Below are 16,043 nucleotides of genomic sequence, written 5' to 3' on the forward strand. Positions count from 1 at the left end.
TCTGCATCTTGGTGCCTTCTATGTACAAACAGACATGCAAATACTGCTTAATGGTTTTAGGTATTTGTCACTTTGTTAGTGCAGCTCTGTGAAAGTTTACAATAAACCAATCATAAAGAATAGTGCAGAAAAACAAACTCCACACAAAGATTTTTAATAATTATCATCAAAATTTACTATTGGTACGGCAACTCCACTATTTCAATGAGAACGACATCAGATTCAAGCAGGTCCCCCGACACGGAACCCGTGTTTCGCCGCAAGGCTGCGTCGGGAGGGACAGAAATCAGCTTGTAAAGTTTGTGCATTTCTTACATAAAAGATGGCCGGGAGTGCACTTGCGGCGAAACACAGGTTCCGTGTCGGGGAACCTGCTTGAATCTGATGTAATTCTCATTGAAATAGTGGAGTTGTCGTACTAATAGTAAATTTTGATGATAATTATTAAAAATCTTTGTGTGGACTTTCATTTTTTCTGCACTATTCTTTATAATTGGTTTGCCTACAAAGTGCAGAACTGCTCTCTTTTCCTGGTTGTGGAAAGTTTACAATAAACCTTAAAGTCCATAGCATCAGTGAAAACTGCATAATCAGAGTGCACTGGGACATACCCATAGTCTGGGAAATCAAAAGGTGTTTAAGACCATAAGTCACTGATTTTTTTTCCCTTAAGTTTCCTTGCATCAGGATGATTACACCTTTGTAGAGCCTGAACATTTGGGTATATTGCCCAAAAGCAAGTCTAAAATGAAGACACCAAGTGCCTCCGCTTAAGAGTTCCCCAGCATTGAGTCTTCCTAGGGGCCACAAGTAGTGTTAATCTTAAACCTGTGAATTAGAACATTTACTAGGGCTTTTCTTATTTTCCTTTGTTTTGATGTTTGTTTTTTTAAACAAATTGCCTGACTGCCAATTTGTTTTATACAATGTTTCTCATATTTCATATCCGGAGTAGATTTGCCTATGAGGGCTTTGGACACGCCCCGGTGGGCGATCCGGCTAATCACGTGGGTTGGTGTTAGTCAATGGCCCCCATGCTCGCAGGGCTGCTGCAACCAACACCAGCCTTGCAGTAGCAGTTTTCAGAGAGCTGAAACCTCTCCATGGTCTGGTTTCTAGTTCAAGATAGTGGTGGTGGCAGCATGGGACATGCTTTTCCTCCTCCCCAACTGGCATCACAGTAGCATGGGACTAAGGCCTGTTCCCTGCTCTCCTCAGACACCCCTTCACCTGCAGCACTGTGGAAAAAGTAAGCACTTGCACAGCTTCCCCATGCATCTCTGCTATGCTCGTTTTCTGCTAATGGGAGGTAGCCAGCAGAGCTCCGGCGCTGCCGTCTCACCTCCAGCTGAAGGCCTCCCACTGGCACCCCCCTTTATGCTCGGCCACTGCAAAAAAGATAGCCCTTATATCACTACCCTACCACAGGATCAGAGCCTCTTCCCACACCATGGGGCACTTCCAGGATTAACAGGCAGGCATCCCAGCCTGGATCCCCCCTGACTTGCAAGTAAAAGCCCTCTCTGTTTAATTTAGAGACCAAGGGGCGAAATATGAGCAAGTGCTTGTAAGCGAGTATGCATGTTTGCATGAGCATGAGAGTGTGTGTGAGTGCGAGAGAGTGCATGTGTGGAGAATGAGAGAGAATGGATGTAAGCAAGCAAGCATGCATGTGTGAGAACATGATAGTGTGTGTGTGTGTCAGAGTACGTGTACAAGAGCTTGTAAGCAAGTGTGCGTGAACGTGAGAGTGAAAGAGTGAGCTTGCATGTTTGTGCAGTGATTGTGACTGAGCACAGAGGGAAGAAAATTTGTGCATCTCTCCCCCCTCATCTAATCCACAACAATCTCATGGTGACTAGAATCAAAAGCTCCCAGGTATTGAGAGATGGGGGGATTTTTTAATTCTTATAAATTTTCATTATTGGATGTTTGATGTTATAAAATATTTTGCCACAAAGAAAAAAAGTCCAAAAAATCCCAAAATAAAAGGAAATCAATGACAAAGCAGATGGGACGGTAAATATTAATTTTACAACATCCAGCCGCACAAATATTTATCAATTTGCAACAAAATAGAAATAAGGTGACAGCAAGCCTGACTGCATGATATGCACAGCAAAGTGCCAAGACTGCCCATACTAATCATTCACCTTTACAAAATATTTTTTTAGGTTTTTCAAAAAGCAGTGTAACATTATCTTTACAAAACCAACAGTGACTGAATGTTGTAAAATTAGTGTTTGCAGTCCATTCTGCTTTGTCAAAATATTTAGCAATATTTTACAGATGTTTGAGAAAAAAAATTATATATCAGCTTTTAATAGACATTCTATTCATTAACTGTTTTGAAATACATTTATTAGTATGGTTTAATATTGATAACTTATGTCTTGATTTTATTTTCTGATGTTTCATGAGGAATAGTGTTTTTCCATTGTTACACTGCATACAGAGTCTGGCTTGCTGTGGTTTCCAGTTTCAGTTTGCATATTTCTATTTATACTTTATGGTCTCTACTCTGGTGAGGGTCTTTCAGTATTTTGCCTGTGTCTGAGATGAGATATTCTGCTAGTGTGCAGTCTATACAGGGATCTAATACAGCCTAGCTTGTTCTGTTTTCCTAACAGGAGGTGTACTGGTGTAATATTTGCAGTGTTACCTTTCCATTAATAGGACTGTCACTATTTAAGTGACAGCTACAAATACCAGGAAGCCCATCAAACGTGTAATCTACAAAATCAAAGATGGATGCTCAAGAAACCTGTATATGGAACTGTGCTGGTATCGTACTTGGTGCAAGGCAGCAATTTGTGTTTCTTGAATATGGAAAAATAACCACATGATAATTAAATTTAGTTGTATTGTCTACTAAGTAATTTTAATACGAACCGCAGTTTCAAGACATTGCAATATGGCTGCCATAGGACCTCAGATGTGTCTGATGTCAAACCAAGTTTGGGACCTATTGAAAAAAAGGATGTGAGCAGCCATTACATTATTTTAAATTATATTAAAAAAAAAACGACTTGTCTACATAGTTGAAGTCTGGTAAATGAGTAAGAATGTGCATTCACAGAACACAAAATGACTGCCTTGCATTAAGTATAATACCAGCACAATCCAACATACAGGTAGGTTTGAGCACCCATCTTTTGATTTTATATATTACTGTTTAAGTGCTGGAAGCTAGTACTATTTTGATATGATAGGTTTACTATATTGTAATTCAGTTGACTCTTGGCTTTGAGGGTCATGCTCACACCCATGATGGGTGTCATACATGATGGGTGTCAAGTATCTTTATTTTTTATTTTTCTTCTTGCAAGGTTTTCTGGTTAACATCACAGAAGTGCATTTTTACCTTAAAATGTACTTTGAATGTCCTTTTTCATGTAATATCTTATAAATTAATAATTTAAATTTTGTGTGGGGGAGAGAGGCAGGGGTGTGAGATTCACCTAGGGCGCCCAATACTCTTGCACCAGCCCTAGCTGCACTGGCTCCACGTGGGAAAACAGAATTCCAGCTGGAGCTGTGCTGCTGTGGGTTAGTGGCTCGCCTCACTCTCAGCCAGGCCTTCATTTTTCTTTTAAAGCCCTGGAGGAACAGCAGCATAAATCACTTCTGGTTCCCTCTCCGCTGGAATAGAGCTGGAGAACCATAAAGGCAGCAGACTGCGGCACACAGTCCATGGGAATGCCCTGGAGTGGTGGGGGGTGATGGAGCATGGGGAAGCGGCAAGCTACAGTCGAAGAAAGGGAGAGGATAAAGTAAGCCAGGAAAAAGTGCCTGTGCAGTATTGGAGAGGCTTCTATCTGAGATGAGCTCTGAGGGGGGCTCCTAGCTGTGAAACCAGTGAGCTTCTTGGAGGGTAGGGATTCCAAGAAGGGTAGAAATGGGAAAGGGAGGGGACAGCTGCATGTTGGCAAGCAAAAAAAAAAACCAAACAAAACCCCACCCTTGTGCTGGAGTGGGGCACTCACTAGTTGAGCACATGAGCAGCAGCACAACAATGGGGAAAGAGAACCTCTCCCCCCCCCCCCCCCACGTACATAATTATGTCTTAGTGTGTGTAGATGGGTGACAGAGAGACACTGTGACAAAGTTACACCCACAAACTAAGATCAAGAATGTGCGTGCACGTGTCTTTGGGTCAAAGAGCGTGCGAGAGCAACTCATACACACACACAAATACAAAGTAGGGATTTGACTGTGTATGTGTCAGAGTCTCACAGTGGCTGGCAGTGTGGTTGTCATTAGCCAGCAACTGGTGCAAAGCTGGCCGATTGGCAAAAGACTAACACCAGACCAGAAATCCAGTTTACAGTTGTGATCATAAGTTTACATACCCCTGGCAGAATTTGTAAGATGCTACACGAGTGATCAGACAAAAACATCTGTTTTTAATGCATTTCAAACTAAACTACTTTATGCATTACAGAATAGTACAATCATTAAACAAACCAAAGAAAGGAAATAATAAAATGGTCCTGTTCAAGAGTTTACATACCCTTGAATGTTTGGCCTGATAATATACTCAGGTTGACACACGTGGGGAAAGCAAAAGAACTTAAAGTATTTTATAGCAAGAGTAGTTCAACTTTATAAAATCAGGAAAAGGATATAAAAAGATATCCAAAGATTTGAAAATGCCAATCTGTAATGATTAAACTCTGATCAAGAAGTGGAAATTTTGGGTTCTTTTAATACCAAGCCGTGGTGACTAAAAGATTTCAGACAGAACTGCCAGGAAAATTTGTCTTGATGCAAAGAAAAACCCACCAGCAACTTCTACTGAAATAAAAAGTGATGTGGGTGTTTCAGCATGCACGATAAGGAGTTACTTGAACAAAAATGGGCTGCATGGTGGAGTTGCCAGAAAAAAAAAAAGCCATTGCTACACCATTGCCATAGAACAGCCCATTTCCAATATGCCAAACAGAACCTAGAGAAGCCTCAACACTTCTGGAACAAAATATGGAGTGATGAGATCAAAACTGAACTTGATGGTCACAACCATAAATGCTAAGTTTGGAGAGGAGTCTACAAGGCCTATGAAGAACATAAGAAAATGCCATACTGGGTCAGACCAAGGGTCCATCAAGCCCAGCATCCTGTTTCCAACAGTGGCCAATCCAGGCCATAAGAACCTGGCAAGTACCCAAAAACTAAGTCTATTCCATGTTAACCACCGCTATTACTAGCAACGGTTATTATCTAAGTCAACTTAATTAATAGCAGGTAATGACTTCTCCTCCAAGAACTTATCAAATCCTTTTTTAAACACAGCTATACTAACTGCACTAACCACATCCTCTGGCAACAAATTCCAGAGTTTAATTGTACGTTGAGTGAAAAAGAACTTTCTCCGATTAATTTTAAATATGCCACATGCTAACTTCATGGAGTGCCCCCAGTCTATTATCCGAAAGAGTAAAAAAACGATTCATATCTACCCGATCTAGACCCCTCATGATTTTAAACACCTCTATCATATCCCCCCTCAGACGTCTCTTCTCCAAGCTGAAAAGTCCTAACCTCACAACATCCCTATCTTGAAGCATGGAGGTGGATATCTGCTGTTTTAGTGGTGTGTGAGCTACAGCGGCACATTCTGTCAGTCAAAACTGACGACAGGATGAATGTAGCTCTTATAAGAATATTGGAAGAGAATTTGCGTTTATCAGCCAGGAAGCTATGCATGGGGCACCCTTGGACGTTCCAACATGACAGTGATTTGAAACATAAGGCCAAGTCAACCCTTCAGTGGTTGCAGCAGAAGAAAATGAAAGTTCTGGAGTGGCCATCAGTCTCCTGATCTCAACATCGAGCCACTTTGGGGAGAACTGAAACATGCAGTTCATGCCAGACAACCAAAGAATTTACAGGATCTGGAGGCTTTTTGTCAAGAGGAATGGGAAGCTTTACCATATGAGAAAATAAAGGCCTCATTCACAACTATCTCAAAAGACTGCAAGCCGTCATTGATGCAACGGGGGCAATACACGATAAGAAGTAAGGTATGCAAACTTTTGAACAGGACCATTTTATTATTTTCTTTATTGCTATGGTTTAATAATTGTGCTATTCTGTGATGCATAATAGTTTCATTTGAAACATTAAAAATAACAGACGTGTTTTGTCCGATCATTCATGTTTTCTTAAAATGCTACACATCTTTACAAGTTCTGCCAGGGGTATGTAAACTTATGAGCACAACTGTATATAGATTATAGGTATATACAGTATGAGATTTAACCAAACTTGTGGGGGGCCCAACTGATTGCATGAGTGGAAGGGTGATTGCAGCTCCGATTGCTCATCCCTGGCCTAGGATATGCTCTGCTACTTATTTAGGAAAATATACAATTTATGTGGGACTTAACTCACATGATGTACCTCTCACAAGTGAGTTTGGCTCGGATTTTTTGGAGCTGTTGAAGCATGCATGGCAGGGAAAATGCATGAGAGAGAGTCAAGACAGATATCCCATGGGTTAGTTTTGGAAAAATCCCCGGGCTATTTTCCTGCAACCCGCCCCGTTCATATCTATAAAAGGTTTTAAAAAAAAAAAAAATAAATAAAAATAAGAGGGGGGAGCAGCTAACCAGAAGTCACTCTACCCAGGTCTATCTCCAAGTCAATCTAACAGGTCTCTATATTCTTTCATCTGGAATATTCAGGTTCAAGACAGATTACAAGAAATGAAGCATAACAATTCTCAGTACAGAGCTAAAATTTTTAGTACAGTACAATATAATATAGCATGTGCCTAAAAGAATGTCACCTAAATACACAGCATCCTCATCTTATTCAGATTACATGATGACAAAAATAAAGAAACATGGGCATACGGAAACAGACCCAGCCTTAATGCAAAGCTTCGTTAATGTCATGATCACTCCCAATACCAAACCTACAAGATCCCAGAGACCCTAAAATGCATTACAGATGACTAAAGAGGCAGGTCTTAAGACACAAATCTGATGATAAATTTTGAGTCCCAGGTCAATCTGCAATTCTGTACAGCTCAGGGAGATTCTTTCAGGAGTGAATGTCAATAGATAATAGCCCAGTGACATCTGTTCCTGACAACCATCCCCATTTCCAATACTTTCACTGAGCAAGAGGTCAACTGAACAGCCAGGTCACAACAAAGGCCTGCTTTACTCACCTGCCTCTTTCCAGAGTGAGCTCAGTGCTGAATGGCACAGGACTAGAAACTGATTAGCACATGCATGTTAAACCAATACAAATTAGGCTTTCCACTTTACCTGGGAGAAGAAACTGGAATGGAAAGCTATGTTCTCCTGCACTCAAGGTCCCTGCAAGAGGAAGAGACATTAAAAAATGTGTTAAATTAAAAGTCAAAACACTAGACACAAAAATGTCTCAAATACTTTGTAGATATGCTATACTTTATTATTAGCAGAAATGAAGGACCATCATATGTGACTACATAAGTGTTTTTAATATTGGGCCATTTGCTCTCAGTATCTAACTGTGCACGGCTTCAATCTGCTTTAAGATAACATGGTTACAAGTTTATTCCCCCTGATGCAGAGGGGAATCAGCCACTGAAGCCAAGGACAACTGGATACCGAATGATACAAAACACGTTTTAAATGCATTAAACTTTTTTTTTTTTTTTTTTTTTATAAATAGGATTATAAAATTGGTGGCTCGCGGAGAGCAGATTGCCTGATACGAGGCACCCTTATTTAGCCACAAATGATGATCCTTCACCTCTACTAGTAATAGTAAAGTATAGCACACCTGGAACAATTTGAGCAAAGTGTTAAGGCATTAAAGATATGCTACATGACCTTTTTGGAACAAAATCCAGACTGATTCTTCAGGACTTATATTTAGCCATACTAGCATTTCATTTTCTTAGGCATACTCGTTCGGAGGTACAAATGTACTCCTTTATTAGGGTAATGATTTCACAGGTACCATGCTCTCTTCCCTCTTCTCAGAGCTCTGCTAATGTGCTGCAGCCCTAACCTGTAGCACCACCCTTAACATAGCTTAATCCTGAAATAAGACAGGACTGCTCTTCAGGTCTCCAGCTTTGTACAGTTCAGTCGGGATAGGCTTGCTATAGCTCCTGCTCATCTCAATGCCAGGTCTTGCACAGCTCCTCTGTTGTATCTGAACCCTATATGAACGCCTATTAATATCACAGTTCCCCCAGCCCATCCAGCTTTTATTTAAAGGTATTTCTATACCACATCCTCTATAAATCAGTTTACAAAATGTACATACATAAAAAAAAGAACTACACATTCAGTAAAGCTTCAACATGTACCCACCCATATTTGTAACTTTAAACATGTAATAGGCAAATGTTTTGCCAATACATGAACTTTACATCAATAATTGAAAGCCTGTATGATTGTGTATAGGGGGGGGGGGGAGCAGGAGGAAGAGGGTATGTTTCCATATGGGAATTTATATGCACATTTATCCTAAGCAAGCCTTGGACAAAAACAAGACATGCCCAACAACTGCATGAAGCTATTATTGGAACCAAAGCTGCCCATAAAAATCACTTCATCAACCTCTCTCAGCCATATCATCTCCACTGCATGCCCGCCAATTTATAGTTCACCATACAGACTAAGGTAGCCCTAGTAACTTACTCTTGCTGACCAAGCCACCTAATTCACATCAGATACAGAACCATTATGCCTTGTGTAAAACAGACTTCCCCCTCACCACATTAAAAAAAGATTTTTAGGGCACAACAAAAAACATCAAGTTCTACTTTTAGAATTAATGTCAACTTGTAGCACCCATTCTTCCCACTAGAGAGCAGCAAGCTACAACAAATTCCTAACATACCATCTGAGCCTATTCAGATATGCAAACTGCTGGTATAAGCCACTTGCAGCACCTTACAGTTCTTGGGTAGAGTGCTGTAAGTTAGCATTTAATGCTGTGTCTAAATTGCTGGATTTAAGAGGAGGAAGAAAAAGCAGCAAGACTGATTCAGTGGCAGCAAGGTTTATGATGCTGTCCTTTCAAATTATCAGCCCGATACAGTACAGTGCGCTCCGACGGAATGCACTGTTAACCGGCATTTGGACACGTGTTTGACGTGCTAGCTTTACCCCTTATTCAGTAAGGGGTAATAGCGAGTCGAAAACGTGCGTCCAACCCCCCGAGACTAATAGCGCCCGCAACATGCACATGCATGTTGATGGCCCTATTAGTCATTCCCGCGCGATACAGTAAGTAAAATGTGCAGCCAAGCCGCACATTTTACTTTAGTGCACCCTCCGACTTAATATCATGGCAATATTAAGTCGGAGGCCCCAAAAGTTTAAAAAAAAAAAAAAAATTAAAATGCGCCTGCGGCTCAAAAACCGGACGCTCAATTTTGCAGGCGTCTGGTTTCCGAACCCGTGGCTGTCAGCAGGCTCGAGAACAGATGCTGGCAAAATTGAGCGTCTGCTGTCAAACCCGCTGACAGCCGCCGCTCCTGTCCAAAAAAAGAGGCGCTAGGGACGCACTAGTGTCCCTAGCGCCTCTTTCTGCCGCGGACCCCAATTTAAATAAATTAATTTACTGTATCGCCCACTCTCCCGCGATTTTTACTGTATCGGCCCGTTAGTTAAGACATCAGGGCTTGAAAGAAGGGACAAATAACTGAAGTTTCCCTCAACTCCAGCTACCTCCAGCATCAAGTTACTTTGCCAAAACAGAGCCCTTTGGAAAGTCCAACCCCCCCTCCCCACAATGCTGGCTTCCAGGTTTTATTAATTCAAATGCTAGTTTTGCTATACCATTCAGGTGAAAGCCATCACCATTTGTATTACTACTGCTTTTTGGTATTTATATTTGTTGCTATTTTGTTCCAATGTTGGATGTGTGTATATAGATTTGCCTTAAGCTATTTTTAGGAACGAGAAAAAAAAATGCAAATACACTGAAACAGTCTACACCGTAAAAAGCGTGCAAAGACAAAACCCAAATGCATTGAATATTTGATAAAGACCCCAGAGCACTAGGATCAGGAAAAATGTTTGCAGCACATTAAATCTCCAGAAATGACATTCCATAGACTATGTAACTTTGGCATTTCTCAATACACAGTAACATCAGTAATGACGGCAGAAAAAAAAAAAAGCCCATCCAGTCTGCCCTGCAAGTTTCTTATGATAGTAACTGCCTCTCCATGCAGGTTACCCCCAAGCCTTGTGTTAAGGGTAGTAATATTTACAATCAAAACCAAGCAACCAAACCCACAAAATAGTTACTGCTAGCAACATTTTTACAGGATGAGCAGATGTCTTGATAATTCAGACAATGCTGCTTGAACGTGCTTTGCTTTTGGATTTGGCCATAGAGGCAGTCCTGTGCTTTTTCCCTAGAGCAGAGTTTTCCAGACTGTGTGTCGCCTGCAGTGTGAAGGTGTCGCCCGGTCCACATAGCAGCAGGGCCGGAGGAAGCAGGGAACTACAGCAGGAAGATCCGTGGGGCCGTGGTGGAGTTTACCTCACCACGGCCAGAAGAAAAGGGTCACATTCACTCCTTCCTGCCTGTGCAGCCCCGGAAGAAAAATGTTGGTGGAGCCGTGTGGGCAGGAAGGAGGAGGAGCATCTGCCATATACAGAAGAGCAGCGTTAATGGGCCGCCGCATATCCCATGTCGCGGTGGCCCGAGAAGAGCAGGAAACCCAGTAGTAGGGCCGCTGTGAGAATGAGAACCTGATTGTGTTTGAGGGAAGACGACAGATGGAGAGAAAAGAAATAGAAAAAAAAAATCCCTGTAAAAGGAATTGGCAAAAAACAAGAAAAGGAAGGTGGAAAAAAAAGCCTGTGACCAACCAATTAGAAAACTAAGATCAGTCAGCAAAGGTAAAAAAAAAAAAAGTTACTTTTCAATGATTGGCATAGGTTATCTTTGGGAATGTGCAAGAGTAGCACTTTCTCCATGCCGATCTCGCAATGCACGAGATCGGCATGGAGGAAGCGGAAGCCTGCAAATATTTAATACCACGGGGCCTGCAGAGAGGAGGCAGCAGAACAGGCTTCAGTGCCAGTGGCAGCAATCAGCACCTCCCCAAATATCCACATGGCAGTAGAGGAATGAGAGAGGCTCTGAGGTTGCTGGCAAAGAGGGGGGGGGGGTTCCTGCCTTCAGTGTGTGCATGTGTATGAATAGGAGTCTGCCTGAGGCTATGTGTGCGAGAACGAATGAGTGCCTGCCTCGCGGGGGGGGGGGGGGGAGCCATGTGAGAATGAATGGGAGCTGCCTGGGGGTCAGTGTGGGTGTAACATTATGTAATCCACAAAAATTTATGTATATGATTAAGGAAATATACATAAATTGTCAAAATACATTTTAACCTTTAACCTCTGGTTTGCTAGTAGACTGAATTACTGTGTTGTGAAATTATGTTTGTCTAAAAAGTGTGTCACCAACATGAAAGGTTTGGAAAGCTCTGCCTATCAGTATCCCAGACCATTAAAATCGGTGCCTAGTGTTAGCTGTCATCCGAATCCAATTCCTCCCCCCTCCCACCGAAGTGGAAAGTGATGTTGCAGTTGCATCAAAGCTAATTGGTTAAAGGTATTAATTCCCATGCCTTCTGTCAAGGGTAGTAACTGACATTCCATAAAGGTTATCTTCATGCACCCTTTGCTTCATTTCCAACCTCGAGCCTTTAGGGATGCAGTGTTTCTCCCATGCCCTTTTGAATTTGATTAGTTTTTATCCTCCTTACCTCTTCCAGAGGGGCATTCCAGGCATCCTCCACCCTCTCTCTCCATGAAGAAATATTTCCTGATGTTTGTTCAGAGTCATCCAACCTGGAATTTCATTTCGTGAACCCTAGTTCTATTGTTTGTTTTCCAGGGGAAAAGTTTCAGAGTTTATGCATCATTAAAATCTTTCAGGTATCAGTCTGTATCATCTCTCCCTTGCACCTTCTCTTTCATGGTATACATATTCCGATCCTCATGAGTCTTCCGATACAGACCCCACACCACTTTGGTTGCCCTTCTCTGGACCACTAGAGTCCTGTTTCTATCCTTTTTTAGCTATGGGCTCCGGAACTAAATAGTACTCCAGATGAGGCCTCACCAAGGACCCGTACAAAACATTGTCACCTCTTTTTTCCTTACTGGTTATTCTTCTCTATGCAGTCCAGCATTTTTCTGGCTTTAATTATTGCCTTGTCACATTGCTTTCCTGCTTCAGATCACCTGTCACTAATTACCCCAAGGTCTCTCTCCCAATCCATGCACATTAGTCTTTCACTCCCCATCATATACAGCTCTTTTGGATTATTGCATGACTCTGCATGTCTCGGCATTCAATCCCAGCTGCCAAATCTTCGACCACTCTTCAAGCTTTCCTAAATCACTTTTCATTCTCTCTACTCTGTCAGGCATGTTCACTATTTGTGGATGCTAAGATCTACATCAGAGGGGACATGCCTGACGGAATAGAGAGAATGAACAGGATCCTTGAATGCTTGAGAACGGAAATGAAGACATGGGGTAACTTCTTTTACATCTTGGGGGTAGCCTGCAAGAAGCAGCAGTTTCTACTTCCCTTCACAGAAGGCCTAGAGGTAGCTGACATGGAGCATCAGTTACTACTACCCAAGAAAACTTGGACAAACTAAATGAATCGTATTGGGTTTTATCAGCTGTCTCACTATGTTACTATGAGATTTTCACAAGTAATTTTGTCTGATTTTTCCAGTCAGAATAAAGACATCCCTTAAAAAGTTCAGCTTTCTTCTCCTCACTTATTCGGAGCAGCCTTTATTACTATCAATAGAAGGTTCCAGGGGTAATCCGGGAAACTAAAGACCAGTGAGCTCAATGTCAGTTCCAGGGGAAAATGGTTGAAACTATTCTAAAAGAACAAAATTACTGGAAAAAAAAAAAAACACAAACCACACACTAACTCATCCAGGACAATATAACAGAACCAGGGACAGTGAACACAGAAAATACACAACATTCAAAAATTTTAATCTACAAATAAAGAACTCAATTTATACAAATATTCAAGCAGCTACAATTTTCAAAATAATAAATCCATACCAAAAAACCCACCATCTTATACAATAAGCAAAAGATAAAAACAATCATATCCCCACCCCACACAAAAGAAAAACCACCCTACAAATGTCACCACACATGCACCCAATAAAAGTAGTCTCTCATATAAACAATACCAACATCTACATACACACATTACCCCACCCAATAAAATTTCACATGTAATCCCAAACCCTTGCAGAAAAGAACATGCTCCAGGCTAATGTTTGTGTTGCTGCCGTTCAAGTATAAATGCACTTTGACATTGTGCCACTTCATTCTCTGTTCACAAAAATTCAAGCAATAAATATCATTGACCATCTTGTAGAGGTGCTTAATTTACAGGTGAACTTGTTCAAAGCAGCACCACCACGTTTATAGACTGATCTTCTAAATATCCATGCTCACTATCCAATATTCACACAAACTCAGGCATTCCCCGACACTGCCCAACATGAGCTCATGTCTCACCTCAATCAATCATACCCACACATGCCCAAGTTTCCTTAACACACAGCCTCGAGCAAATCTTGTAAAGAATCTAGCAAAGGAGAGACCACTAACTGCAAGGGTACAAAGAACATCCTAAGAACAAATACAGTCATATACCCACCCCACACAAAACAAAACAAAAACAAAAGCCACCCTACAAAATCACTGCACATGCACAAAGCCACCCACCCAATAAAAATTCAGGATATTACCACTATATACATATATAAGCAGACAGTTTAAGGGGACAAAACCAACATGGATTTAGCCAAGGGAGGCCTTGCCTCACTAAATTGTTACTTTTTTTTTTGTAAGGCATGGATAAAGGTGAGCCAGTTGATATAGTGCATCTGGATTTTCAGAAAACATTTGACAAAGTACCACATGAGAGACTAGAGGACATTTTAAAAAATCCAGGAGGTATAGGAGGCAATGTTGTATTATGGATTGAGAACTGGATACAAGAAAGATAACAGAGTAGGGCTAAATGGTCAATTTTCTCAATGATCAAATTCGCAGATATAAAACTATTCAAAGTTGTTAAATCACAAAAGGATTGGGAGAAACTGCATGGAGGGCCTTGCAAGACTGGGCATCCAAATGAGAGAGGACGTTTAATGAGAATAAGTGCAAAGTGATGCATAAAAGGGAAGAGCAACCCAATGCAAGGTTCCACATTGGAAATCGCCACCCAAGAAAAAGGATCTAGGCATCACTGTTGACAATACGTTGAAATCTTCTGCTCAGTGTGGCAGCAGCTAAGAAAGCAAACAGAATGCTAGAAATTATTAGAAAAGGCATGCAGAATAAAACTAGCTATCATAATGCCTCTGTCTTGTTCCATGTTGTGACCTTACCTTGAATACTGTATGTAGTTTTGGTCACATCTCAAAAAACATACTGGAATTAGAAAAGAGAATATATACCAAAATAAAGGGGGCTTGAACAATTCTATGAGGAAAGGCTAAAGAGGTTAGGGCTCTTCAGCTTGGAGAAGATGCGGCTGAGGGGAAATATGACAGAAGTCTGCAAAATGAGTGGAGTGGAATGGGTAAACATGGATTGGTTGTTTACTTTTTCAAGATGTACAAATACTAAGGGACATTAAATGAATTTACTTTTAAGACAAATAAGAAAAACATTTTTTTTACTCAACGCATAGTTAAAGTCTGGAATTTTCTGCTGGAGGATATGGTGAGAGCTGTTAGTGCAGTTGGGTTTAAAAAAAAAAAAGGTTTGAAAAAGTTCCTGGAAGAAAAGTGCATAAACCATTAAGGTGAACTTGGGGAATCCACTGCTTATCCCTGGAATAAGCAGCATAGACTATCAACCTTCTTCCCCCCCCCCCCCCCCCAGAAAAAAAATAAATCTACATAATACAAATCATTCCAGCAGCAAAAAATGAAATAGATGACTAGAACACATTACAACACATCAGGAAAAAAAAAATCACCAAAACACAGTACTTCTGTCCTATGCCAAATAAGCATGGAAAGGAACTCAATTAACTTGTATTTTGTAATTACAAAGCATGGAATCTATTGAGCTTTTGGGATCCTGCCAGGTACTTGTAGCTTGGATTGGCCACTGTTGCAAACAGGATACTGGGCTTGATGGATGTCTGATCCAGTATAGCAAACCTTATGTTCTTAAGTGTGGGACACAAACGAGTGCCATGGGCTACATTTAACAGTTCTTGGCAATTTAAAAAATAAAATTTAAAAAAAAAAAAAGCTCTCCAGACATGCCCTCCTTCCAAGTTGGCTGAGTCAACCATCAAAAAAATAAGTTCCCAATAGCACAGCCTCTATAAGACACACCCAACCTGGCACCACTGCTTACAAAGGTTTCGCTACCACCGGTTTCATGCCCAACTTCAAAATACTAGACCTGGATAAACCTAGCCACTGGGAAAGTGGTGGCAGAGGAAAACAAATCACTGTCTTCATGACAACTTACAGCATCTCCTTCCAGGCAACATCTAAACCATGCTCTTGATTTTTTCCTATCTTGGCAAACATTAAGGCATGTTATGGAAACACTGAAGGGAGTGGTTCCCTATGCTGTTTAACTGTCTCTGGGAAAGATTTTGGGTGACTAATTTAGTCTTGCACAGTTCTTGCTTTGTACATCAGGTAGATAAGGCAGCTTTTCTATAGAAGAAAAGACATAAATATCAGATATTTAAATACATCTACTTTGCCCACCAGAAACCCTCTAGATCACTTCACATTTGACTACTACTCTTCTCTGCCTTAAACTTTAATAATCTGATAAACCTAACTGGTGTCTTACTCTTCTGCACAAACCCCCATCAAGTCTTCAATGTGTCAAACCATCCCCCCTCCCCACCACCACTCCTGTTTTCCATCCCAAGCTGCATCTTGGAGGAGAACTACAAATCGGGAGAGTAGTGGATGCCTGGAATGCCCTTCCAGAAGAGGTGGTGACATTGAAAACAGTCAACGAATTCAGTACCAAGAA

General features: G+C 41.1%; 1 protein-coding gene across 3 annotated transcripts in view; it reads right to left on the reverse strand.

The window, feature by feature from the left end:
* Positions 1–16,043, reverse strand: part of ARRDC1 (arrestin domain containing 1) — a 201,869-nt gene that overhangs the window by 86,048 nt on the left and 99,778 nt on the right. For all 3 annotated transcript variants that reach the window (XM_029611468.1, XM_029611467.1, XM_029611469.1), the window contains exon 3: positions 7,278–7,328. In XM_029611468.1, coding sequence (XP_029467328.1) covers positions 7,278–7,328 — 51 coding nt within the window. The remainder of the gene's footprint in view (positions 1–7,277; positions 7,329–16,043) is intronic.

Source organism: Rhinatrema bivittatum, chromosome 8, assembly GCF_901001135.1.
Source record: "Rhinatrema bivittatum chromosome 8, aRhiBiv1.1, whole genome shotgun sequence".
Lineage (NCBI taxonomy): Eukaryota > Metazoa > Chordata > Amphibia > Gymnophiona > Rhinatrematidae > Rhinatrema > Rhinatrema bivittatum.